Source organism: Magallana gigas, chromosome 7 (assembly GCF_963853765.1).
Source record: "Magallana gigas chromosome 7, xbMagGiga1.1, whole genome shotgun sequence".
In the NCBI taxonomy this organism is placed as follows: Eukaryota; Metazoa; Mollusca; class Bivalvia; order Ostreida; family Ostreidae; genus Magallana; species Magallana gigas.
The window spans coordinates 21873921-21900326 of NC_088859.1; the positions used below are offsets into that span (position 1 = coordinate 21873921).

General features: G+C 34.2%; 2 protein-coding genes across 6 annotated transcripts; one reads left to right on the forward strand and one right to left on the reverse strand.

Annotated features, from left to right (window-relative positions):
* Positions 1 to 401: 401 nt before the first annotated feature.
* Positions 402 to 11713, reverse strand: LOC105347338 (lysosomal alpha-mannosidase). 4 transcript variants are annotated; one of them, XM_034458548.2, is made up of 26 exons: positions 11573 to 11713; positions 10720 to 10781; positions 10099 to 10201; positions 9477 to 9650; positions 8773 to 8966; positions 8346 to 8454; positions 8143 to 8240; positions 7859 to 7930; positions 7323 to 7439; positions 6618 to 6821; positions 5274 to 5349; positions 5127 to 5166; positions 4958 to 5027; positions 4680 to 4799; positions 4228 to 4474; positions 3853 to 3938; positions 3486 to 3713; positions 3277 to 3395; positions 2926 to 3033; positions 2742 to 2829; positions 2358 to 2444; positions 2140 to 2230; positions 1636 to 1781; positions 1154 to 1324; positions 854 to 956; positions 402 to 670 (listed from the first exon to the last, which is right to left on the reverse strand). In XM_034458548.2, the coding sequence occupies exons 3-26, from the start codon at positions 10175 to 10177 to the stop codon at positions 540 to 542; spliced, it is 2958 nt and encodes a 985-aa protein (XP_034314439.2). In that variant the 5' UTR covers positions 10178 to 10201; positions 10720 to 10781; positions 11573 to 11713; the 3' UTR covers positions 402 to 539. The 4 variants fall into 4 exon arrangements, with proteins under 4 accessions (XP_034314439.2, XP_034314440.2, XP_065921595.1 ...); XM_034458549.2 differs by having other exon boundaries at positions 11689 to 11707; XM_066065523.1 differs by lacking the exon at positions 11573 to 11713 and adding an exon at positions 11423 to 11507.
* On the forward strand, positions 11059 to 26292 carry LOC105347340 (lysosomal alpha-mannosidase). Of its 2 annotated transcripts, none has more exons than XM_034458550.2 (26): positions 11059 to 11077; positions 12212 to 12314; positions 13351 to 13524; positions 15958 to 16151; positions 16398 to 16506; positions 16622 to 16719; positions 16920 to 16991; positions 17148 to 17264; positions 17537 to 17740; positions 18013 to 18085; positions 18457 to 18496; positions 18595 to 18664; positions 20184 to 20303; positions 20579 to 20695; positions 21098 to 21227; positions 21303 to 21370; positions 21648 to 21875; positions 22159 to 22277; positions 22501 to 22602; positions 22738 to 22825; positions 23076 to 23156; positions 23503 to 23593; positions 23850 to 23995; positions 24195 to 24368; positions 24553 to 24664; positions 24792 to 26292. In XM_034458550.2, the coding sequence occupies exons 2-26, from the start codon at positions 12236 to 12238 to the stop codon at positions 24887 to 24889; spliced, it is 2904 nt and encodes a 967-aa protein (XP_034314441.2). In that variant the 5' UTR covers positions 11059 to 11077; positions 12212 to 12235; the 3' UTR covers positions 24890 to 26292. The 2 variants fall into 2 exon arrangements, with proteins under 2 accessions (XP_034314441.2, XP_011454672.3); XM_011456370.4 differs by lacking the exon at positions 11059 to 11077 and adding an exon at positions 11932 to 12087.
* The last annotated feature ends 114 nt before the right edge of the window (positions 26293 to 26406 follow it).

Genomic DNA, 26406 nt, shown 5'->3' on the forward strand with positions numbered 1-26406 from the left:
TAAATAAAAAATTCTGTTTTTAACTGGTCTCTGTGATGACACATCCGTTTCTAAAATTAACATTGAAAATTTCACGATGAAATCCGCTTTTCTGTGAAATTCTGCAGTGGCCCTTAATTCTCACATTTACCACCCAAAGATATTCCAATGACTAAAAATTTAAATTCGATAAGAATCAATTTAGTATTTGAATAAAGTTTTTAAAAAATTGACGTTTAGTATTTTAAAAATTCTTGAGGGGGCATATTCAAGAGTTGTAATAAGGAAATATAAATGTTGCAAACTCACTCTATATACTTTTACAAATTCCGTAGACAGATAAAGCAAATGCAGAAATAGCATAAAAAATTCACAAGGCCCAACGAATTAGCTTTTACAAAGTTTTAATGTATGTAAACTTTTTGAATATCATCCATATACAATAAACAAAAGTAAACAATACACTTGGAATATGGACTACATTTCAAAAGACTGATTCACTATGGATACAAAACTACTGGTACATTTCTTTCTAGTTCTCTAATGATTACAATGTTAACTTAATGCTGTGTGTTGAGGATGGCCACAAATGTTCGGATCTGCATCGGCTGTAGAGTGATAGTTGTAGGGGGGTCCGAGTGAGGAATTGCTGTCCTCAGTAGCTCCTCTTTGCTGAGGGATTCCTCAGAATCTGATATTCAAATAAAACCACAGTCCATTTAGTATAAATAATCAGGAATATCCTCAACATATCAGAACATTCTACATTTTAAAATCAGATTTCACACATCTGCAAGCATAGGTAAGAATTAAATATATTTATGAGAGTAAATGGATGTAATTTTTTTCCCTTATGACTTCCACTTGTATTTACCTGGTATGTACCTCCAGGGTAATCTATTCAGTTCTGACAAAGGAAGGTTGGCCCCAAGAGTTAGTTCCCTCATTGCTTCAATCTTAAATGTGGTAAAATCAGTCTGAAAAAAAATAACATATAAGTAACCAAAGGTTGTAGGGTAAACAATTTCTAATATTTTCTAATATGGAATTTTTTTTTTATTTCTTGTAGAAAAACACTATAAAATGGCAACAACCCACCAACCTCCTCAATAAAATCAAAAATGAAAATTTTCTCTGAATTACTTTGAAGCAAAGGTGTTCAAGTAGACCTAACCAGATTAACAGTGGCTGGCTGTGATAGTACTGGATCCTCGTCTTTTTCATAGATGTGTTCAAATCGGAGGAGAATCTGTGAGACTTCAACAGGCATGATGCTTGGTGAGACCCACTGCTCCAGGGTAAGCATGTGAACATTGGCAGGCAGGGGCTTCTTCAGAGCCGACCACTGTAAATGTAAAATGAACTTCAATTCAATAATGTCCACAATGTCCACTTCCCTACAGCCAAAACATGGCACCATATGGGTTGGGGTCTTAAAAGCACACTTTAAGGTACAAGAACATCACAAGAACCACATTGACAGTTAATGAAAATCTAAAACATTTAGTATGATGATTCACTAGACAAAAAGATTCACAGAAAGTACAAGTTGTACTGAAAAAAAGCTATAAGATGAAATGTATGCAAGTCTGATGTTCCTTCAGATTAATAATCTTTAACCAGTAGATGCAATGAATTATTACAAATTGAATATACCTGGGTATTGTACTTGACCATTGCCTGTTCTGGAGTCATTGTTAGGGGAGAAAATGACACAGAGGGAGCCATGTACATCCTTAAGGCGAGGCTTCTATGTAGGGCAGGGGAATCCTTAATGGTGTCCAGAAGAGCCAGCTGTTTTCCTGTTTTGAATAATTGTAATTGTTATGATGAGGAAATTCATAAATATCGAAAAAACTTAAGTTAGGGTAAAATGCAAACAACTGTACATTGTAGCTTCAACTCAATAAATATGAACCCTAATATCTTCTTTGTATCATACTTGCAGTTGAACCTCTCACACCTCCAAACTCCATTCCATATACAGATCAGATGCATATTGTCAATAATATTGTTAATGTACACATTGTATGAGCCCATTCTATGGAATCTGATGTACAATCCCAATATGAGCCCTAACACCTCTGAAACCAAATTCATGGCAATTATGCAATGACACCTATGGCGCCACACAAAACAGACATGAAGACTTTGCCTTGCCTCTAACAACAAGTCCCTGTCCATCTGCTCCTGTCTCATTCAGAGGTTCTCCTACACCAAAATGGTCATCGTACAGCAACCGCCTGTGGACCTACAGCAAAAAGTCAGGGTGCACTTACAATGTGAAACATTAAACTTTATGTAAGTTACAGGTACTTTTATGGAACAGTTTTCAAAAGAATTTTGGGGCTGTCCAATTATTTTTCTGAGGTACACACCAGAAGTTCCATGGTGCCAGATTCCAGACTGCCACCTCCCTCTGATCGGTCAGTTAACACGGTCAACTGCTGGTTCTTGGCCTTATCCTGTAATCAGTGGAGAAGTACATGTAGTTAAATGTTATAAAAAAGCCTTGAAACAAAATCTAACATTTAACCAGATAATACTCTAGTAAGGGTTGTTATTGTTAGAGTTTCCTCAACCTCTACACAATGAAAGCTGTTTTTAAATAAAGAGGAAAAAAATCTTTCTGATGATTTTATACACAATCATGTACTAATGTATACAGACACATGTACTTCAAATTTGATGACATTACTGTAAAGGTTCTACAATTTCTGACTGTGAGTTGTTCACTACAGGTTGGAGATGTTTGACCTTACCTGAATGTAGATGCGGCTGTTGATAGGGAAGTAGTTACCAGCCACATGCTCCGTATTATTAAAACTCCAGGTGTTTCTATGGTCTCTCCTGCAGACAATTAATCTCAGTGTAAAAACCATTTCATGTTTCATATTAAATTTTAAAAATAAAATCATGATATTTTTATTATCAAAAGCCTGCTACCTTCTCTCTAGGATTTCCCGTCCGTTAGCGTCCGTGTAGAACAGATCTCCCGACTCCACTGTCTGCTGAGTGTCATACAGAGTTATGTACTCCTTGCCAATCTTGTCTCTGCAAATTCAGAATTTCCACACATAAAGGGTCATTAAAGTTTGTAAAAGTTTGGGCTATTAACTGCAGTAATTATTAGCTAGGTTGGCTCTTGGTACATGTAGTAGAATACTTCACTCAGTTTCTTAGTTCATTTCCATGCCTATCAACAATTTTTTTTCTTTATTACTGTAATTACAAGGCATATAGAATGATAATTTACATGCATGTCTGAAGCATTAACTCATTTTTAAAAGCCATTACTTGATATTGATGGGTCCCACTGTCCACTCAAACTCTACATAGGGCTTATTGTTGTACAGTCTGATCACCTGGGATGCCTCGTCTCCAAATATCATGTGTGCCTCTTGCACAAGTTCTCCCTAAAATGTTCAGTATATGTTAGCATATAATAATTAAATACATTAAAAATTCTGAAATGCCAAACTTTTGAAATGCCTGTAACATCTCACAGTCAGAATGTAGGAGTTGAGTTGCATTTCCTTGTCTGGGACTCTTTGTCTCTCTCCCTTAGTTCTCAGTGCGTATGCACCGGAAGCCTGGAACTCTCCCTTGCTGCAGTTCCCTCCATAAGCCTCATACCACCAGATACCCTGGTTTACAGGAAGGTCAATCTTCTTCTTTTTGTTGTTGATTCCAAGAGTGTTTCCATTGATATTATCCAAGAGGACCAAATATTCCTAAAATATGCAAAAAATATAGTTGTAAAAGCTGAATCAGATATGGACATCTATTCAATTTGAAAATGCGGTAAATGAAATAGAGGTTGCTAAGTTTGTCTCATCCTTTATGGCATTTAAATGTTATTTGAATTCTTACATCATTCTGTATGTACAAGGGTATATCTGCCTTGCCACTTGTTACAGGAACAATTTTACTATTCTTTGATGTTGCTTCATCTGAATCTACAAAAACAACACAGTCCTTAATAATGGAAAACCTTTTGACAATACAATATAAAACTGAAATTCATGTACTGGAAATTGTGCTTCTTGACAAAAAGCATAATCAATAAAATTTATCAACTTTACATATTTTAAGACAAAAGCTATGACACGACTACGGTAATAGGAATTAAGTGTCAACCATTGAATGAATCACGCTGGTACCACTGTTAGCAAGCAAAACAACACATTTCCCACATTTGTTTAAACTACTTTCCCAGCGCTTTAATTTGTTTCAATAAAAACTCACTCTTAGTTTCCATCACAAAGTATGTACTGTATCCCAAGGGAGGTAACTCTACTTGGAAGAAGAGCTCACTCTGGGCGATGGATCTATTTCTCTCGGGTATTTTTTTGGTTTCTTCAGAGACGGGTACCAGCTGAGCTGTCACATTTGCTCCGTTTGGATCCACCACTCTATACATGCTGGCAAGCACTGGGATTCTGACATAGTCTGTCACTGCATGTCCAAGCGGATTGTATATGGTCACCATAAACTGAAACAATGAATGATCCATTATGAAGAAAACTAGACAAAACTGTGGGTAATAAACTGGGTGATAAACTAACAATTTTAAGCTTGATTCAAATGTACTGGATATTTTCATGTGCATATATTAACTAATATAAATTACTGCTCTGAGTGACCCCCCCCCCCCCCCCACCAAACAAACAAAAAAAACCCCAAAAAAGTCTACTTACCTGTTTGTTGTGTTCAGTGAATTCACAGTAGCTGATGTTTGTCAGCGGACAGTAGACCTGACTAGGAGCTTTCTCAGATCCTTTTGGCAACAACTTCTCAAAGGCTGCATTTGTCACTTTCTGAAATCCAATTAGATGTTCATGCAATATAGGTACAAGTAATACCAGTACGTTAAACAGAAAATTATATACAGTATAATGGTTTAAAAAAAAAAATAATCATGCTCATTTGATGATTTTTTCAATACATGTCCAGGTTACCAGTATTTTGTACCAACCTGACATTTCTTGGCTCCTGCAGCTAACCTCTGGGCATAGTCATTGGCAACATGTTGCTTCTCTGTCCCTCTACAAAAGTTGTTCCCAAAATCACTTCACAAAATATACATGTACGACATTTAAGTAAATTATTTCATCTTCAGTGAGATTTTATTTGGTAGGCCTTACGAGACTCCATCATGATGCTGAACAACACCCAGGGCTTCCTCTGAAAGATGAACCAAACAAGATTAAGTTTACAACCAACCATCATTTGGTTTTAGATGATAAATGTACAAGTTGTTTAAAGTTTATTGTGTCAGAAGCTTGGCTTACTGTACAAGCGGAGGTCCTCTGTGACATTGACACCCTGGCGCATGAGGTTGGCAAGAACATCCAGTTGTTTACAGACCTATACAGAGAAAAAGACCATCAACAAGCATATTGTACATGTACGAGGGTAGTTCGGAAATTATTGAGACATTTACTCTTATTTCCTTGTGGAAAAAAAGAAGCCCTTGAAATTTCACCAAAACATATTCCAGGAGATAGTTTATCAATGTAAAAAGTTTCGTGTCCATAGCATGATTAGATCATTCCTGGTAAACGGATCATCTTGCCTTCGTCCAGTGACCTGGTGCAACCGCAAACTTACTGCAACGTCATTTTAACGCTTCTCATTGATTTTATGTTTTAAACACCAAACAAACAAAGGGATATTAGAATTAATTCTTCATTTCTCATCTTTTGTTTACATTACAAGTAGTCAGCATTCACATATTCTCTCCATTCTTGATTTTTTGGGAATAAATCGGGTTATTTCTAACCAAAAGTCAAATAACTGTGAAATGTCTCCTACAGTCATTCTGTGTACATATTTTAGAACTGTTGACATCATTTAGTGTGCGAAAAGTACTTGATATTTAGTCACTTTGTCTGAATTCTAGCTAAAGAATTAGTATAAGAAGACGATAAACTGAAGCCCTCTATCCCTTGCCATCGTATATTTTTTGTTGAAGCAATTGGGTGCCCTGAAAAGGTTTTTTCCGAAATTTCCACCACTTTGATGTATATTTGCTGTGCCGCCTTGACGTCAAAATTCAATATAATGTCGTTGTCAGATTTATATTGCTTGGTAAATATATCTGTACCATATCCGTATTTCAACTCGAACAAAAGTGAAACTTGATCAAAAGTTCGTCACAATAAATAGCAAAATAAACATATATAATCTGATTTCTTTTATTATAAACTATTACTTTGCAGACACTTAGATAGACGATGTTTTAGTTTTATTATTCTCCGAGTTTATGCTTGCGCCGGGTACCCCGACCACCGATTTGTTTATCTACCGTTGTAAACAAAATAGTAAACATTTTAAAAATATTTTTTGTTTAATTATTTGTTAAGGTTTCTTAACTGTTCATGCCAATTTTCCCCCTAATTCGTCACATAGGAAGGGAAATATCCATGTTGTCTCAATAATTTCCGAACAACCCTCGTACTTGTACAACAAAGCTAACAGGCTAAACAACTTTTTAAGGAAGGTGCATCAAAACATATCATAAACCATGTAAAATCACAGCTTAAACAAATATTTGAAACACATATTAAACAAAACTTTTAAATATATATTTTGATTAGGATATTTTTACAAAATGCACAAGTTGAATGCAGTACCTGTAAGAAGTTGTTACTTTTCCGAGCATAACCCTTCAGTGCAGCTCTGCTGGAAAAATACCCTGACCAGAAAGTGTTTTCCCGGCTGGCATAGGGAAAGAAGTCATCCTTGGTAGAATTCCACACCTGGTTCAGGTGATTGACATTGAACAGGTAACACGAGGGGGTGGAATACAACAGGTTGATGTTGCTGCCATTGCTCTGCTGCAGATGCAAAAATACGGATATTTCTAAGAGTGGTTAAAGCAGGAAATGCATTAGCATACAAATGTTTATGTACTATGCATATGTAAAATGACAATATTGAAGAATTTTTCTCTCTTTAAGGAAAGTAAATGGAGATCCCTCCAACCTCCTCATCTTTTCTCCAGATTGACAATCAACTCTCTCTAACCTGTGCAAAAATCTGATCAGTACTTTATAGATAAAAGATCAATAAAGCAGAGATATTCATTTTCAGCCTCCGAAATATATACAGAATCAAGAACAAGATATATTGTTAGGTACATTATAATATTAGAATCATCAATTTAATAATTCTAATCTAAAAACAATACCTACAGAAAAAATAAATCAAATGGACACTGACTGGTTGATACTGAGGGCATCAGGTGGAAGTATGTGTTGCCAGAACCTACCTGTTGGTTGACATATTTGATCTTCTTGTCCAGGTACCTGTACCAGGTATGTGTCATAGTACCTTACCTGTTGGTTGACATATTTGATCAGCTTGTCCAGGTTCTTGTACCAGGTGTGGGCGTTCTGGTACTGGAAGTCGCTGCCCATGGTCATCATGATGTTGTTGGAGTGGAAGTGCTGGGCCTATATATACAAAGGGTCCAAAAGATGAGATATAGCACCCTGACATTATCTCAGTACCAGAGAGGGCTAAGAAAAATTTTAAGTCAGGATCAGATGTGGATTCAGGGAAAACCAATCACATGACAAAATGTTGTTAAAACTTTTTAAAATCTGAATATTTGAATACATCTGTACAAGTATATAAAAAAAACAAGCTGTTTATTATGTTATGTTAAATCTATTGTATTTTAATTTTTCTTTAAAAATAAATTTTCATTACTAGATAACTTATATTTATTGATCATAATATTTAGATCAAATTTGAAAAAGATATTGGAAAATTTTCAGATTTATATTGTAAAACAGAAAAATTTATGATGGAAACCCTGCAAAATGTCACAAATACAACCAATCTACCATTCAATTGGACTTGGCCCTACCTGATCATTGACAATTTTGATGAAATCTTGAACTCTACTCTGAATGTTGACATCATGCATTCTTTCATCATCCTGTTAGAGATTTATTAGAATTGATTAGAAATGAGTGAAGGTTTAGTCTTTTACAAAATAAACTATCCTAATAATTAGGGCAAAACAAAAATTTTGCAAAAAAAAACCGCAAATCTATGAGGAGCTTTGAAATTCAATTATCTCCAGAATACAAGATATTTACAGACTCAAAGTTATATCAGTGTAAATAAATTCTGAGTTTGCTATATTACCATGATTGGTTCATCATTACAGGACTCATCAAAACAGAATCCAGGCGGGGGAACATAGTGGTTGTACAAGACCCCAGTAAACAGTTCTGATGCCTCACCTAAACACACAGATCTACAAATCTTCATCCCATTGCCAATATGTCACAATTTTTAAAGAGACAATATATCTTCTGAAATCAAGGTAGAAGTAGTTTACAACTTGCCAAGATTTTTGGGGCTCCCTCTCCACACAAACTCCATGTTGTTTTGTTTCAGTCTGTTGTCTTTGTCCTGGTAATCCAGACGACCAAAGAAAAGTCCATCAAACCCAAACTGCACAAAAAAATTAGTTGAAGCAATACAATTCACTCCATCTGTAATATTTTTTTAACATATATTATAATAAAAACATTTTCTCCATTACTGTTCTAATATTATAAGCAAAGCTAGTTTTCTTTTCATTTTCTAGCAAAAAATTATCATCTGGGAAAATACTTTCCTTATGTAGTTGTTCTATTTGTGAAAAAATTATTTCATCTGTATACATGTACATGTATCTAACCATTGAAAATCTCATTACAAACTATTGCTGACCTATATTATTGTGGTGTGCTAAACAAGTTGAAATTCGATCAAATTTAATTTTTAAACCTGAGCAAACATGGACGCCTGCTCTCGGGAGTGACCAAATGGATCTATCTGCCAGCCAACCCTGGGGCGCGCACAGGCTCCAAACTCTTGCTCAAGGAAGGAGAAGCCCAGGGTATGCTGGTCTATCATGGCGTTGTAGTGGGTACTGGCCTCATCATTCATACACCACCCTCCCAACACAAACTCCAGACGACCTGGAAGCCATCATTTTATGGACATAACTCATAAGACACCAAAAGAATATGTTTCTGACATTTTCTATAGATCTGAAGAAATTTGATTTTAACATTGTTGCAAAATAACACAGCTAGCTACTTCACAAATTAACAGACATTTTACAGAAAAGTTTTTGTGAATATGTTTCGGAAATTCTTAATTAGATTTGAAGCTAATTGTTTTTCCTGATGGTACAAAAAAACAATTTGAATGATTACTGTAAACAAAGTTTTATTCACAAGGTTCGCGACAGCCTTGTTGTTGCGAATATTTCTCACTGCGAACCAGCCCTTGTCGTTTGATTCATATCACAACATGGGTCTGGATACAAATTGGTCGTGAAAATTCATTGTCGCATACCAGTTTATCTCCAGTAAATCGCGGAATAAAATCGCCGCGAATAAAAGTTGGTTTACAGTACTTCAGAAACAAATGGACTTTTTACAGCAGAAATCTGCCTGTACCAGTACCTGTAAAATCCACCTTACCTTCATTAACTAGTTTTCTGACATTTTCCTTCATTATGTTGTCCTGTTCTCTCCACCATCGAGCAAAGAAGGCCATCTCCACGTAGATAAAGCGTCTGGTCGGATCACTCAGCAGTTCTGGGATCACCGAGTCCAGGATGTACTGAACACCCGCATGTTGAATGTCATTCCCCGCTACAGAAGTCAACATTACAATTAATGGTGGCTCGATTTTCACTTGGATATACCCCTCACAAATAAATTTACAGATCATTCTTTACGACTTATAAAACATCATCTAAATTCATTATTCAATAAATTAATATCCACAAAATTAAATTCCCACAACTTGTTCAAAAATTAGAATCCACAAAAACTGCCCCCATGAACATATAATTTAGGATAATATTGTATCATCTATTCACAATTTCTTAATGTTTCAAAAATAAACATTACTATACATAGAGTAAAACATGGTTATAGCGTTAAGCCAGAGACCAATTTTGATATAGAGATGGAATCTTTTATATGTACAAAAGATTTTATATTTTACAAGCTTTTATATGTAATAAATTTCATTTAATGATTTCGCACATCATTTTCCCTTGATTGGAAGCTAAAACCAAACATTTAAGCAACTTACAGCCATAGAAGTACTGGTCGACTGTTTTGAGCCAGCCTACATCGTCGTGTGTGTGCGGGACAAGATGGACATTCAACATGGTAGGGGAAGTTGCGGGGCAACTCTGTAAGGTCAAACCAGTGACAATAGTATACATGTACTGCACAGTTTAATTTAACGGAAAGTCAAAAACTTTATTTTCATTTATCATTATTTGCCCAAACATCAATAATACAGCAATAAGGGAATAACAATAACATAGCAAAATACTGCAGAGCAGCTAATTATTCTAAAATTTGTGATGATAAAAAATATATGCATATACAATACCGTATATCCAGTTTTTTTCGCGTGTCACAAAATTTGCAAAAATGATACAGGATATAATTTTTGCGCATTCAATATTTTGCGATTTGAAAGAGGTTGCTAAAAAGCGAACAATAGATCATAATGAAAATTACCGGATATACAGTATATTGTGTTACAAAAATTTTATGAGCTATACACATTGCATTGCAATTTAGGGAGTTAAAAATAGCATTTAAAACAAAAAATGAAAAGAGAATGTTAATACTTCGATCAGTCTTCACTGACTTTCTATAATAAAATAGACAGTCACATAATTTATATATACATACTTACTCTGTACCCACACTGTGGCTCTGGTGGTGCAAACTCCACCACATTCGGCCGAGCGTGCACATCTGCAAAACACAAACAAATGACTGCAGACACAACAATACTTGGCCACTCTGCCATCATTGCACTATAGAACAATCTGCCTCTGTGCAATGGTTATCAGGCAAAGTTGTTCTTGTTATCTCAGGTATACCTATATTGTAGATAAATACACCTGAATTCTTTTATCTTCATCAACATTTGAAACAAATGGACTTTGACATTTCACCAGATTAATAAAGATCCAGGCATATACATAAGACACATCGGATTAATTGTTAGAGACAATTAAAGTCTATTCATAGGCCGCTACGAAAATGAGGTAATCATTGTAAGTTTCACAGCTAGTTTATAAACCACGTTAAACGGTTGTAAACTATAATTTACAGACAGATCAAAAACTTTTAAAGTTAAAAATGTTAATCTATATTTCACATCTGTAAACCATAGTTAACACGATCATCTATGTTTCAGAAGTGTAAAACTATAATTAATACTGAAAACAACCAGTTGCAACTGCAAAACATACTAGTTTATCTGATAAATATAGTTTACAATTTGTGAAATGATTAACGTAACATTACAGCTGTTAATTAACTATAGTTACCTATATAGCCAGCACAGCCAAATACATTCAATAATATTCTCATACATTCTTTATAATCACCTTAAAACGTTATGATAATCTCATTGAAAAATTTGCAATTGACATATCCTATTTTTTAAAATCATGGTCATTGGCACTGTCCAATATCAAGGACGGGGTGAATCAACTTGGGGGCAAATAGGCCTATCATGTGTACATCATTATGCATACATTTCAATTTTGGTCTCGACTTTCATTTCCTCTTCATCAAACTATAGACACTTGATGCAATTTATCATGAACAGTTTTTCTTCATGAATAACTTCTGCACATTAAAAATATTGTACTTTTGCGCAGCAGCCAGCAGTCGTCCGGCGAAGCCTAATCCGAAAGTGGAGCATCTTATTAAGAAAGATAGGGAAAATCAAGTCTACTTTCATTTTCGGTCTCTTTAATAAACTCTCTTATGATCTAACTGTAAGATTTTTCTAGGCGTGCAAATGAATATGGTTACTACAATGAAAAAATAAAGCAAGGTACATTGGGGATTTTGAATAAAATATTAACAATTACGTAAATTTTTATAGCCTTTAACACCCCTATAAAGATGAACTCGTCTTGTATACATATTTGCAAAAATGAAAAAGCTTAGAGTAAACAAGGGTTTTGCGATGGAGAGATTTAGTGTCCTGTGTATTGTCATTTTAATAACTGGATGTCAAGCTGCAGGAAAATGTGGTTATGAGGTTTGCATAACACGTTTTAGATAGATTTCTGATTGTTTAAATTTAAATTCTAATGATTCCCAAATAATGTCAAATTAAAAACCGCCCCTTGTTACATATGGATGTACATGTATTTTGATTACAGAGTTGCAATCCTGTAAAAGATGGAATGATAAACGTTCATCTGGTACCGCACACTCATGACGATGTGGGCTGGTTAAAAACAGTGGACCAGTATTACTATGGAGGCAAGACTTGATTAATATTTTCTCTGTAGCTAGCCTACCCTCTTTTCAGATGGTATTATACATGTTATATGCCTTCCTGAATCTGATGCAGGAATTGGAATTTTTTTGTTTAATTTTCCTTTCATAGAAAAAAAGAGGAAGGCAAATATCTTGTGCATTAATTCAGGTCTGTCTTACCTACAGACAGATTAAGAAAAAGTGCATCGATTATTATATGTATAGTCTAGCTGTCCCAAGTTTTGCTTCCATCACTTTTTGTTTATTTTTAATGAAAATACACATACCGTGAAAGAAGTACAGTTGAAATCGATGAAATGGAAAATAACAGAGATATCTTCATTGACAAACTATCCCTTTTCACTTGTAAAAGTTCACAGGAATTAACGAAAACAAATTTCATACTGAGAATTATAATGGGAAATGGTTACATCTTTTCTCCATTCGGAAGTACTTGGGACACCTCGCGCCATTTTTCAATGTTATCATCTGGACTGATTAATGGCGGGTGCAATGCAAAATCCCCAAAGATGTTCTAGCTATTTTGGGATGTGTATTGAAACCAGGAGTGAAGCGATAGAGGGGTCATTTCAAAACAGATAATCTGGACATTTTTCATATTAGTGGATGAACATAGTATGAGCACAAAGGTATTCATTATTATTGAAATATCAAGCGAAAAGTGGTGGAAGCAAAAATTCAAGACAGAGTATAAGTAACTGTGAAGACAATATATTATGTTTCTGGCATAAGTGTCATCAATATACTTTTATAAAATAAATGTTAGGCAACGTACATGACAATTTTGCACTCATCCATGTATAACATGATTATTATCAAATTCATCAAGGGAGTCCAAGTAATCAGCATATACTGGTATTTATGTTTCCAAAACATTGACTTTTGTTAAATATATAAAATAATAAGTAATTCCTATCATTTGAGCAAATAAAAAATGATGGCAACCAAGCACATGCAGTGTTGTATTTAATTTGACACAGTACTGTCTATATATATATTACTATCATTAACATTTCAGACAAAAACCACATACAAAATGCGGGCGTTCAGTACATCCTGGACTCGGTCATTCAGCAACTCTTCGCGGACAAGAACAAGCGCTTTATCTACGTGGAAGTTGCCTTCTTCGCTCGCTGGTGGCGACAGCAGCATGACAGCATGAGGCATGCAGTGAAGGGGCTGGTCAACCAAGGTATGGATTTTGGTCATATTTTGTTGATATCAATTATGATGCAATTCAATCGGATTGCATTGGCTCAAGTTCTAAAAACTTTTAAAATTAGCCCTCTCATGAATGAAGGTAACGGTAGAGTGCTAACAAGAATCATTAATGAATATCATACATGAATTACATGTAAACTTTATAGATTCAAATGTTATTCACAATTCATTAAGCATCAGTGCTCTTGATTTAACATGTATGAAATTCACAGAAACATCACATATTACTTATAATTTGCATTTGTATGAATTAAATTTGAAAAAAAAGCATGTTTTCCATAAAAGGATCAAACTGATATACCAGTACATGTACCGGTACATGTATGTGTATTTAAGGAAGTATTATAAATTGCGCAATTATTAAAAAGTTACCAGAGTGGATGATTCAGCAATTTAATAGTTTGTGAGTCCTTGAACTTGACAGGAGTCAAGTTTGTTTTTCTGATGTTGGAACCACTAACATGGGACACTGTCCTATTGGAGACCAATCTCCTCAAGGGGGACGTTAATATGATATCACAATGCATCAGTAGTTGTTTGGTAGTGAAAAAAAATTACAGTAGTTTCTCCAGTTAGAATAATATTTACCGATGCGTACTTACAGATTAAAGTTGAAGTAAAATCATTGACTCAATCTACTGACTCAGTGCAGATTCATTAAATAGTGTTAATAAAGAATTCCCAACTTACACCATTACATATAGTGACTGCAATTGAATCAAACATGAGGAAGAAAAATCGTGTAAAATTGCAAGAAGCATCCTCTATGGGTTTTAAAATCTTGCTTATATTTTTCCGACAATTGAAAACTACAATTGGAATTACAACAAGAGTTTAATGCTGTTTATTTTATGTTCTCATGAATATTGATACAAAATCGCAAACACACAAGATTATGTGAACAAAATAAGAATCTACAGTACAGCTTACTCCACTTATATTGAACTCGCTTATTTTGAAATTCCGCTTATTTTGAAATAGAAATAAATCCCCAGTTTTTGCCTCTCATATTCTTTGCATTGATTTCACGGATATAATGAAATCGGTTATTTTGAAATATCGCTTATATTGAAGCCACTGATCGGTCCCCAAAGGTGATAATTAGTTGTTTTTATAATGGTTATATTGAAGTTCTCCCTGGCGGCTGTTGTAACGGTTGGTGACAGTAATTATGCCAGACTGACCGGTTGATATACAAAGGTGTGAATTGATCAGTTCTCTTCATGTGTGTTTTTATACTTTTATTAAAAATTAAAATTTATTCAATGTTTAATTTTTTGTTTTTACGAATACGGATGTATTGAGGCTAGACGTAATATGGAAACCCCACGGAAAAGAAACACCTAATCTCCGGACGCTAAATACAAACTATATTCTGTCCCGAGTTTTTGCTTCCACCACTTTTTGCTTGATATTTCAATAATAGTTAATACCTTTGTGCTCAAACTACGTTCATCCACTTATATGAAAAATGTCCAGATTATCTGTTTTGAAACGCCCCCTCTAACGCTTTAGGTTTCAATACACAACAAAAAATTGAAAGTCTATGGAGATTTTGCATTGCATCAGCCATTAATAAGCCTGGATGATAACGTTAAAAAATTGTGCGATGTATTCCGAGTGTATTCCGAATGGAGAAAAGATGTAAACATTTCCCATTACAAATCCCCGTAAGAAAATTGTTTTCGTTCCTGTCAAATTTTATGAGTGAAAAGGGATAATCTGTCAATGAAGATATCTTGGATATATTCCTTTTCATCGATTTCAGTTGTATTTCTTTCACAGGTATGTGTATTTTTATTAAAAATCATCAAAAAGTGATGGAAGCAATAACTTGGGACAGACTATAGTTATGGCTATTGATGAAAGAACAAAGCCTAAATTCGAAATAGCTAAGGATTTTGAGATTATCGCGTGTACACTTACAATGATATACAAGCAGTGTTCAGCAATATTTGAAGCATTTGAGTGTGGTGATTTTTCTCTAACGTTTTTCTAAAACGTAAAAGAATGCGATCCGAGATTATGATGAGGTTTAAGATAGTAACAAAACGAAACTTACAAAACTTTCGGATATAATTTTAAACAAACTTTCAAGGACTAATGTTCAATGCAATCCGTTTATTGTAATAGATAAATGATGATCTAATAATTTGTTCAGGTTTGGTTTTCTATGCTTACATCGGGATTGAACTTTCAAAAATGGCAGCTTCACGTCAGTCAATTTCGCTTATATTGAAATACGGATATATTGAAATAATTTGCTTGGTCCCCTGAATTTCAATATATCCGGAGTAGGCTATATTTATAAGTATTTAAAAATGGTTAAAAGAATGCTGCTTTTAGTTTTAATTTGAATTTTGAAGTGATTGAAATTTTCATGCAATTCTTTTGATTTAAACAGGTCGCCTTGAGTTTATTCTGGGAGGCTGGTCCATGGACGATGAAGCAACAACACATTACAATGCAATCATCGATGAGCATTCTCTGGGGTTGGAGTTTCTGCGACAGAACTTTGGAGACTGTGGCAGACCCCGAGTGGCCTGGCAGATCGATCCATTCGGCCATTCCAGGGAACAGGCATCCTTGTTTGCACATGTGAGTCATGAGTGAAATTTTTGTTATCCACTTGAAAAACAATCACAAATATTATCATTTACAGCTAGCTTGCAAATGATTTTAAAAAGTTCTTAACCACTTGATTTGATTTTGTAATTTTTCTCATACACTGTATCAATATAATTATTGTATGTATATTCCATACCGCTCGACATGTATTCATCTTCCCTTCAAAATTTCTATGTTCCAATAGAACATTTACAATCTCTACATTTAAATTTGTAGATGGGATATGATGGCCTATTTTTTGGACGTGTGGATTATCAGGACAAATTCAACAGAGCGATCACAAAATCCATGGAAATGGTATGGCAGGGCAGCCCCAATAATTTAGGTAAGGATGATGAAGAAAAAATATTCTTGATTATGCAACAGTGTCACTTTTAAAATATTGGCTAGTCCAATAAAAATGTTATTGTCCCCCTTTTATCATCCCCCTCCTGTTTTAGGTCCCAGTAGTGACCTGTTCTCTGGAGTGCTTTATCATGGCTACAACCCTCCCCCAGGATTCTGTTGGGACACTTTATGCACTGATGACCCTATTATGGTGAGAGTTTTTCTATCTTTACAAGCAGTCATGGCAAGGTCTAGTTTTTCTCAGGATCTCAATTAAAAATGCAAAATGCAAGATAGTTTGAAGAGTTTTCACTTTTATAAATAAATTGGATGGTTTTTCGTGTTGAATAAGAAATGAAACATGAAATTTTTTCAAAGAAATGAAAGGTTGACCTTGTACTGTTTACATAGGATGACAAGGACATGGAGGGGTATAATGCTGATCAGAAGACCCAGGATTTCCTGAGTTACACCAAATACCAGGTAAAACAATTTTATTCTGCATGATGCTACTATTAAGGTAAAAATGAAAAAAGAGACAGTATTAAAAGTTAAGGAAAATAACAACTGCCTCAACTTGTCTTCTAGGTTGATCAATACCCAGAAAAATTATTAATGGTATTTTTGATCTTTTTACAGTCCATGGCTTATGCTACTGACCACCTGATGATGACCATGGGCAGTGATTTCAATTACCAGAACGCACACATGTGGTTCAAGAATATGGATAAACTGATCAGCCTTGTGAATGCACAGGTATTTTCATTATGAATGGATTCTATTATATTGAAGAGCATTGTTTAGTTCAACTTTTATAAAGATATTGATATTCAGTTGTTCACTGACTGTGATTTATAAACTATATAAAGATTTTAGAGAATATTCAAAAAGTGACCCAAGATTTCTTACACATAAACTCTGTGATTACTGAATTTAGCATTACTCTGGGATATTGGGGTTAGATTGGCAAAACTACTATTGCAGTAGGCATGTAAAAATTGAACATATTTGCTATTTATTATAAACAGCAAAAGAATGGCAGCAAGGTGAACTTGTTGTACTCCACACCCAGCTGTTACCTGTACCAGCTGAATCGGGCCAACAAAACCTGGCCGACCAAGAGTGATGACTTCTTCCCCTACGCTCACCTCCCCCACGCCTACTGGTCAGGGTTTTACACCAGTCGCCCCACCCTCAAGGGCTACGTCAGACAAACCAACAACTTTCTTCAGGTATATATAGAGAGAAATCATCTTCAACAAACTTTTGGATGAATCAATTATTTTTTATTGTGTTCTTTTTAACTCAAATCAGTTTCTTTTATATTGAGGTATTTTGTTACCTCTTGCACAAAAAATTGATACGGTGAATAGTTGCCCTCTTCTTATTATCTATGGGTAGAGAATGTGCATAATATGCATAATATTCTTTGATTACATGTGTAAATTGTGTTTAACACATTAGTTAAACAAGTACATTACCACCCAGACTCTCTGTCCTGTAGGTCTGTAAACAGTTGGATGCCCTCGCCAAATTAGAAGATTCTGACAACAGTACACTGAACATCCAGGTCCTAAGTGAGCCTTTGGAAATCACCATATGTGAATTAATTAAGCTGCCTTTATTGACTGCTTTCAAATCATATTTATTCATTTTGTTTCTGTAACCCTAAGATGCAAATATAATAATAAGAATTACTTTTATACGATCATATGTTAATTGATTGGCTTCAAGGCACAATACATGTAGATCAAATTGAAAGAATATTACCGTAACGTGTCTAAGTCATCTTATTTAAAATTTATCGTTTGATGAAATATCCAACTTAATTAATGTAATCAAATATACATGAAAGTTCATGTACTTGTAAGTATGTTATAACTATATGTTTTAATTCATTAAAAAAGTATGTAAATTGATAACATTGGAATTAAATTTTTGCTTACAGAAGAAGCAATGGGGGTTGCACAGCACCACGATGCAGTGTCGTAAGTAAAACTACGTGTATGTATAAATGACTGCTGTAAAGAATGGTTTGATTGGTTCATTACAATGGTATTCTCTATATTTGATATTACTGTTACAGAGGAACAGAAAAACAAGCTGTAGCCTATGACTACGCAATGAGGCTCTCAAGGGGGAATTATGAATGTCAGGTACTGAAAATAACATGAGGAATGTGTATTTATACCCCCGCAAACGAAGTTTAGGGGGGTATATTGGTTTCACCCTGTCCGTCTGTCTGTCCGTCCGTCCGTCCGTCTGTCCGTCTGTCTGTAGACGCAACTTTGGCCCCCCTATAGAATTTTTTATTACTGCATGGAACAGTTTGAAAATTTGTACATATGTTTAACACCATCTGAAGATGTGCACCTGCAATTTTTTTTTAAGATCAGACAAGATTTAATGATTTTATGACAGTTTTCATTTTCCTTATTCTATATATTGTACACTAATGTTGAAAAGTAAGGGAGGTAATCCTTACAGATTTTATTAATTAATTAATAGAAAACACTCTAAAATATATTTATATAAATACATCCAGATGGATTTTTTTGTCTTTATGTCTTAATTAATAAAAAAAAATATTTTTTATAAGTATTCTATCAACTGACAATGCAAAGTTTTTGTTTGTCAATGATAAATTCTTAGGAGCTAATAAGAACATCAAAGACAAGTGTGGCTGAATTCATTTGTCCCAAGGGGCTCCCATTATCTGAGCCATGGTTCAGATGGAGCATGTGTTTAGGGGAAATTGATAATCTGTAAAGTGGGTGATGGTTTTGGGGCTATTTTAAAACTGTTTCATGTAAACCAAAAGGTCTATCATTATAAGGAAATAAATAATATAATTATTAATAAAGAAGTTAAACTATTTTTAGAGGTTGTTTAAATTTATTTGTCAAGTAAATTGATGAAGTGACACTACTGGGCATTAATTAAAATGAAATTCAAAATTACTGATATGATTGTAGTGTTTTGGCAATTTTAAAATTATTTGTAATATTAAATTTTCTTTTTTTACAACTTTTTACATAGTATGGTAATGTTTTGGGAGTTTGTTAAATTTAACAAGTTCATCAAAGAAAATCATAGTCCTATGGGATCAATTTTCTGATATGGAGTTCCATTGTGCCATAGGAGAAAGTGAGGAAAATTTGAAACAACTAATTGCATCTGTCAAGACTCTTATTAGAAAGATATTGAAAGTTTTATCAACTTGCAGAAGAGCATTGCTTGGCTACTGGTATTTCTATTCACTGCAAAGGGAGGGGTTATTGTCATTTTGTTGGTTTTTCTTTAAATCAATTAAATTAAAAAAATATATCATCAAATACATACATTTGTAAATGTATTACTGTTATAGATATGTATTTACAGTGAAATTCTGACAATTTTGATTTTAATTTTTCTTTGTTAACTAATTTTTTTTTTTTACAATTCTAGAAATTTTTTTTTGTATGTGTTCCAAACCTTTATTATTCAATTCAATTATTTGTCCCATTTGAAATTAGCCTAGCGGGGGTATTAGTCCCATTAGGACAGTTCTAGTTAATATAGACATTTGTTGCAGATACATGTATCTAATTTGGAATCAAAATTTGAATTACCAGTAGACTGACATTTTACAGGGAATTTTGTTGTCTTATGTTATGATTTTTTTTTTTGGTCTAGAAAGTTGTCAATGATGCCTACAAGAAACTGTTTCCCAAACAGAAAGAGGTGCCACCAAATCAGATGTTTTGTAATCTGTTGAACATCAGCATGTGTCAGGCTACAGAGAACAACAAACAGGTGCGGACAATGGAGGGGCAGATTTATAAAGGAGAATAATAATACAAAACAAGTTTGGAAAAGAAAACCCCTAAATCAAATAATCATTTAAAAATCATTATGATAACAAGCATTGATCATTTAAAAAAGCGAAGCATTTTTAAAAGTGTCATATTTTAGTACATGTATCAGAATCTGAACATTACAGTTTATACCTGGTACATACAAAAACTCATCTATTCTTATAGCAAGGCATTACATCTTTATATTTTGTTTTGTGCCTTTTTCCCCATCAGTTTACCATGACAGTATACAATCCCCTGGGTAGAGCCGTGAGCCACTGGGTGAGACTTCCTGTCATTGGGAAATCCTATGTCATCACAGATCCCAGTGGCAAGAGTGTGCCATCTCAGGTCAGTATGAGATTAATGTCTGCTAAATATACACTGTAAGACAAAAAGTAATTTTGTATGCATAAAATGGTGAACTATTATCACAACGCATTTAATATACTGGTATATTACAACTGTACAAGCATGACTAATCTAATTTTCACTTTTGATTAAATAACATAATTATATAAGTACAAGTTCATGTAAGAATCAGGCAGTATGTCTATACATTCAAATTTACTTCAGAATTTTCATAAAGGTTATGTATAGAGCCGAAGTAATAAATATGACAACAATGCATATTCCATTGGTAACTGATGTCATGTCAACATCAAGCACTATTTGGGAAATGCTAATTTTTAAGAGTAAACAGTGAATTTTCTCACTTTTGAATCTAAGTTTGAAAAAAACTTTTGCGTTCAGGTCTTGCCCATAAGCAATGTGACAAAGAATATTCCGGAGAGAAAGGGCTCATTGGCTGAGAATGAGCTTGTCTTCCAGGTCACATTACCTCCCCTTGGCTTCAGCACGTTCTTCATCAAAATGTCCCAACGTACGTATTTTGGGCATTTCAGTTTCTTTTCTATATACATGTACTTGTTTGTCTCTAGTGTGTGTTTATTTTTAGAATCAATCAAGAAACAGAGGTCTCTAGTTGGCCAGATTGATAAGGCAGACATATCAATCAAAAATCAGGTACTGTACGTTTCCATTACCGGTATCTTAAACTGTAAAATTATGAAATGGGTGCACTTATTTTTGAATGTTTAGTGAGAAGTGTGAAAAAAGATGTGATGTCTGAAATTCATGAAACCTTTGCTGCATATGTTTTAATAAAATATTTTGATTGTTCCTGAGTGTACCAAATACATTGTAATGTAATATTTATCGGAATTTGAGACAGATGACATATGACTTTTGAATTTTTGAAAAGTGCTCTTAAGATAATCTTTTGGATGGAATATTCTTGTAGCATTTATCTCTGATGTTTGACGGGAACACTGGAATGCTGAAATCCATGAAAAACTTGAATTCTGGGGCCTCCATTCCACTACAGCAGACATTCCAGTACTACATCGGACACCCAGGAAATTCCAGTGTGAAACGGTTCCAAGCCTCCGGGGCCTACGTGTTCAGACCTCTCACATCAGCCTCTCTAGATTTCCAGCCAACTCTACAGAAGAAAACTCTCTATGTACAGGTACTGCCTTCTTTAACTGTAAAAAGTCTAGTTTTATTCTAGATTTTAATTTTTTTTAGTTTCTTAATAAATAAAAAATGTTACTGGCATTAAAGTGAAAGATTAATTAAGTGGTACACAGACCGTTTAACAAAAGGTAAATCATTTTTAGTGAAGTTTTTGTGCAAGTTAAGATTTGATGCAGAATTTTCTTTAATCCTAGGATTAACAACATCATATACCGGTACATAAAAATTCAACAAATGATTATAAGACATCAATTGTTGCTTATTTTTTATCCCAGGGTCAGCTTGTACAGGAGATCTGGCAGCAGTTCTCTCCCTGGGTGTCCCAGGTGGTCCGACTGTATGACCAGGCCAAGTACGCCGAACTCGAGTGGACAGTGGGACCTATCCCAGTCAGGTCAGTACATCAAGTCAATCTAAATCAAAACCACTTAATGATGGAATTTATCCTTCATATTGAAGTTATCTCCCTTGTAGCCTGAATCCATGTACATGTATTTAAGATTGTGTCCACAGAAATTAAACCTTCAATGTGAATGAATTTAGTTTTTCAAGATGAAGTTGTTGCCTTTGAATATTATTTTATTCTTCTTATAAAGTTTCTTATTTTTTTTTTTCAGTGATGGTAAGGGGAAAGAAGTAATAACAAAGTACAGCACAGGACTTCAGACCAGTGGAGTCTTCTACACTGACGCAAATGGCAGGGAGATTCTCAAAAGAGTGTAAGAGTGACAAAATGATTGAAACTTGAAAGCATTCATTAATTTCTATTCGAATTTTTGAACATTAATAAAATGTACATTTCAATTTGTTTGATAGTTTAAAGTATTTAAGCATACTAACTTTTACACTTTCAGACGTAACCACAGGGCCACATGGGAGTTAAAGACCTCGGAACCTGTGGCTGCTAACTACTACCCAATCAACAGCAGGGTCTATATCAATGTATGTTTTAATGTGTGCACATTACAAATAGTCCATGAGTTTTGTTCATGACAATGTCTGACTCAGTTTTGTTGATTAAAAATTCAGTTCCGTCATAGCCCAAAAAGCTTGGATTTTTTGTTAATACCTTAAAGTTTCATAATACATGTTTGTGGTGAGGCTCAATATATTCTTTACAAAATTTTTCATGGGGGTTAAGGGGTGTATGGGGCTATACAGATGTGTAGTAATCTGTGTCCATTTCTGACAGGATAACAAAACCCAGTTTACAGTGATGACAGACAGAAGTCAGGGAGGAAGCAGTTTACAGGACGGCAACATTGAAGTCATGGTAAAAAAAATTTATTCTCGTTATTAAGAGATAAAAATCAAGCATTTATATACACAAGAAACATGACAGAGGTGGGGTTTTAAACATAAAGAATCTGTAAATAATTAAGTCACAAAACATAAGGGTAATTTCACATCTAAACTGTGCAATTTCTGTAATTTTCTCAAGCTTAATTAGCAGAAAACACTTAATTTCAACTATTTTTTAATAGGAAACTATATCTGAAGCCGTTGTCCACAATGAAATTCACATTTTAACTTTGCTGTGTGATTCCACAAAAAATATATTAATTTCGCTATAGGCGATGGCTGTAGATAAAAATAATTTGTTATTTTTACATTATTAGCTCCATCGCCGCCTGTTGTATGATGACAATCTGGGTGTGGGAGAAGCTTTGAATGAGACAGGTGCTGATGGGAAAGGCCTCATAGCCAGAGGTGGGGTTTTCTTTTATAGTTCACCTCTTTATATGTTCATAATGGTGGTAAAGAACGTAATACATCTCTTTATTTATCTTTAATGATTGTTAAAAGACAGTGCATGAACCAAAATGTGGTATAGGTGGGTTTTTTTAGTTTATTTGATTAGGGTTTTTTTTTTTGCTTAGAATATACATGTAATCACCCCAACAATTTACTCCAAAAATTGATTTTCATTGAAGGGGAGCTATGAGTTTTCAATCTTATTTTTCAGGCAAGCATTACCTGTTCTTGGACACTGTACAAAATTCTGGGGCCCTGCACAGGGAGATGGGTCTCCGCCTCTACATGGCCCCCTCTCTGTCGTTCACCAATTCACAGATGAAACAGCAGGAGTGGAGTCAGAAGTTCTATTCTAATGTAAGACACCCAGGCACTTAATTCTTCATGTATTAGACAGAAAAGCATTCTGTGAAAATCCTATGCTCATACTCTGGAGAATTATGTTGTGCCTTAGTAGTTTTCTAGAAAGTAAAGCATTCCTTTCAAAAATTCATTTAAAAAAAAAACAAGGGGGGTAATGAATTTACAATATGTATGATAAACTTGATCATTTCAGTGGTCAGGACTTAAGAGCCCTCTGCCAGGTAATGTGCACATGCTGACCTTGGAACAGTGGGGTGGACCCACAATCCGCCCCAGTGCTACTCAACCATTCCTTGTCCGCTTTGAACATATTTATGAGAAGGGAGAGAACTCTGCTTTGTCTCAACCAGTCAAATTTCTGGCAAAGGTAACTAGCTGTGTGTGCTAAATTGTCAAAATCATTTTTCTCACAACCTTGACGTGAACAACTCTACATGTACACACTTTTGGTAAAGTATCAATTTAAATGTTTAAGAAATTTAAGATGCAACAAGTTTTTGGGCTTCAATGCCAGATGTGCTTTAAGACTTACATGTATCTTTTCCTTCCAGGATTTATTTGTTCCATTCAGTATAAAAACCATGGAAGAGTTAACATTGGGGGCCAATCTACCATTAGCTGATCTGAAAAGATTGCAGTGGAAAACAAAAGACTATACCACAGGTAAACATTTTCCTCTTTGTATGTACATGTATTTCTTAAACTAGTATATGTTCCAGTTGATGTATTTTGAGCAGAATTAGCTTGGTCAACATAAATAAAAGACAACATGTATAATCTCTCTTTACAGATTCAGAGGCAGTGAGACGACCGATTCAGGCAGCTGATAACTTCACTGTGATCCTGAATCCAATGGAGATCCGAACATTCCAAGTCACCCTCACCTAAACAAGACTTGTCCAAGTCAACCAGACTTGTCCTAGTCAACCAGACTCATCCCTGTCCTTAAAAACTTTTCTTACATCTAGTGTTGTCTCTTTGAAGTAGTGTTACTTCATGTTATTATTTTCTTTTAGTTGTGTTTGTTATATTCTCTGAGATTTTTATTAATGTGTGGGAAAATTGAAAATCTTTAAGTTAAGTTGTTGAAATATGTATTATGGTACTAAAAAAAAGAAAAAAGATAACCATGCACAAGTGTATAGATATTTTTCCTTGATTTATGGTACTGCCTACTGCCACTTGTTGCTTTAAAAGTGCTGTGTCCACCAATGTTATTTAATTTATGTCACTTTACAATTATGTTTATGCAATGAATTGTACATTCCATGTAATTTGTTATATGATATGTTATTGAATGAAGAGAGTTTTTGAAACCATCACCTTCAAGAATATAAACCAACTTTGAGAGAAATATATTTATTGTACACCTGCATGTACATGTTGTTGTGATACAATTGGTGCAAACCTCTACATGTGAACATAAATGCTTGATACATAGGTGCTTCTGTGAGGAAAATTTGTTGATCACAATCATTTTGACACAATGAAACGTATAGTTTAATAATGCTTACATAGCTTGGTGTACATTAATTCACTGAGATTAAATAAACGAGATTATGATCTGTTGAGAGAATTTAATTGGGTAGCAGTGAATATATATTACATTTTAATTGTCTTTACATATATCTACCGGTATTTCTGATAATCTCTTTTAAAGTCTGTCCATACTTATTACCGATAATCTCTTATACAGGATCTGAACAATGTTATTTTGTAAAATGACAAATTTTATTCATTTGGATATGAAGAATTCTCTAGCAGCTGATCTGTGTCCTTTATAGAAATATAGATTAACAGATTTTACTACAAATTACACAGAAGTAGAATTGATTTATTTTTACTGGGTAAATTATATTGTTATGTATATGCTCATCAATGAATGAAACTACCCTGCAACAGTCGTCATCAGCAAAATTTTAAGTCATTCATGTTTAGAATTAAACAGAAAAATACAATAGCAAACTGAATTGTGATTAAATTAACTACTGGTTGTGTTTTTGGAGAAAGTATGCATGCTACAAATGTTGTTTATTATTTCTCATCCAAGCTGTAGCCATAATAAATGATGAAACATGACATAACGTTACATGTTATGTATATTGAAATATATGATGATTGTGTTAGCTTTTAAAAACCATTATGATAATTTATTTTCACATCTAATAAGAAATGTACTTCCGTGTGTTCAAATTCCGTCTATATAGTATGTAATTATGCTTATGCATGTAAATGTGCATGGTTTGGAGATATGACATTGGTGAAAAAAATAAAATCAAAACCACCATTAATCATGTTTTATGTTTTTTTTTTGTTTTTTTTTTGTTTTTTGTTTTTTTACTATTGTGTTAAGCAAAAGCTTGATTAAATTGGTTCAAAATTAAATATTAGGAAGGTAAATTTAC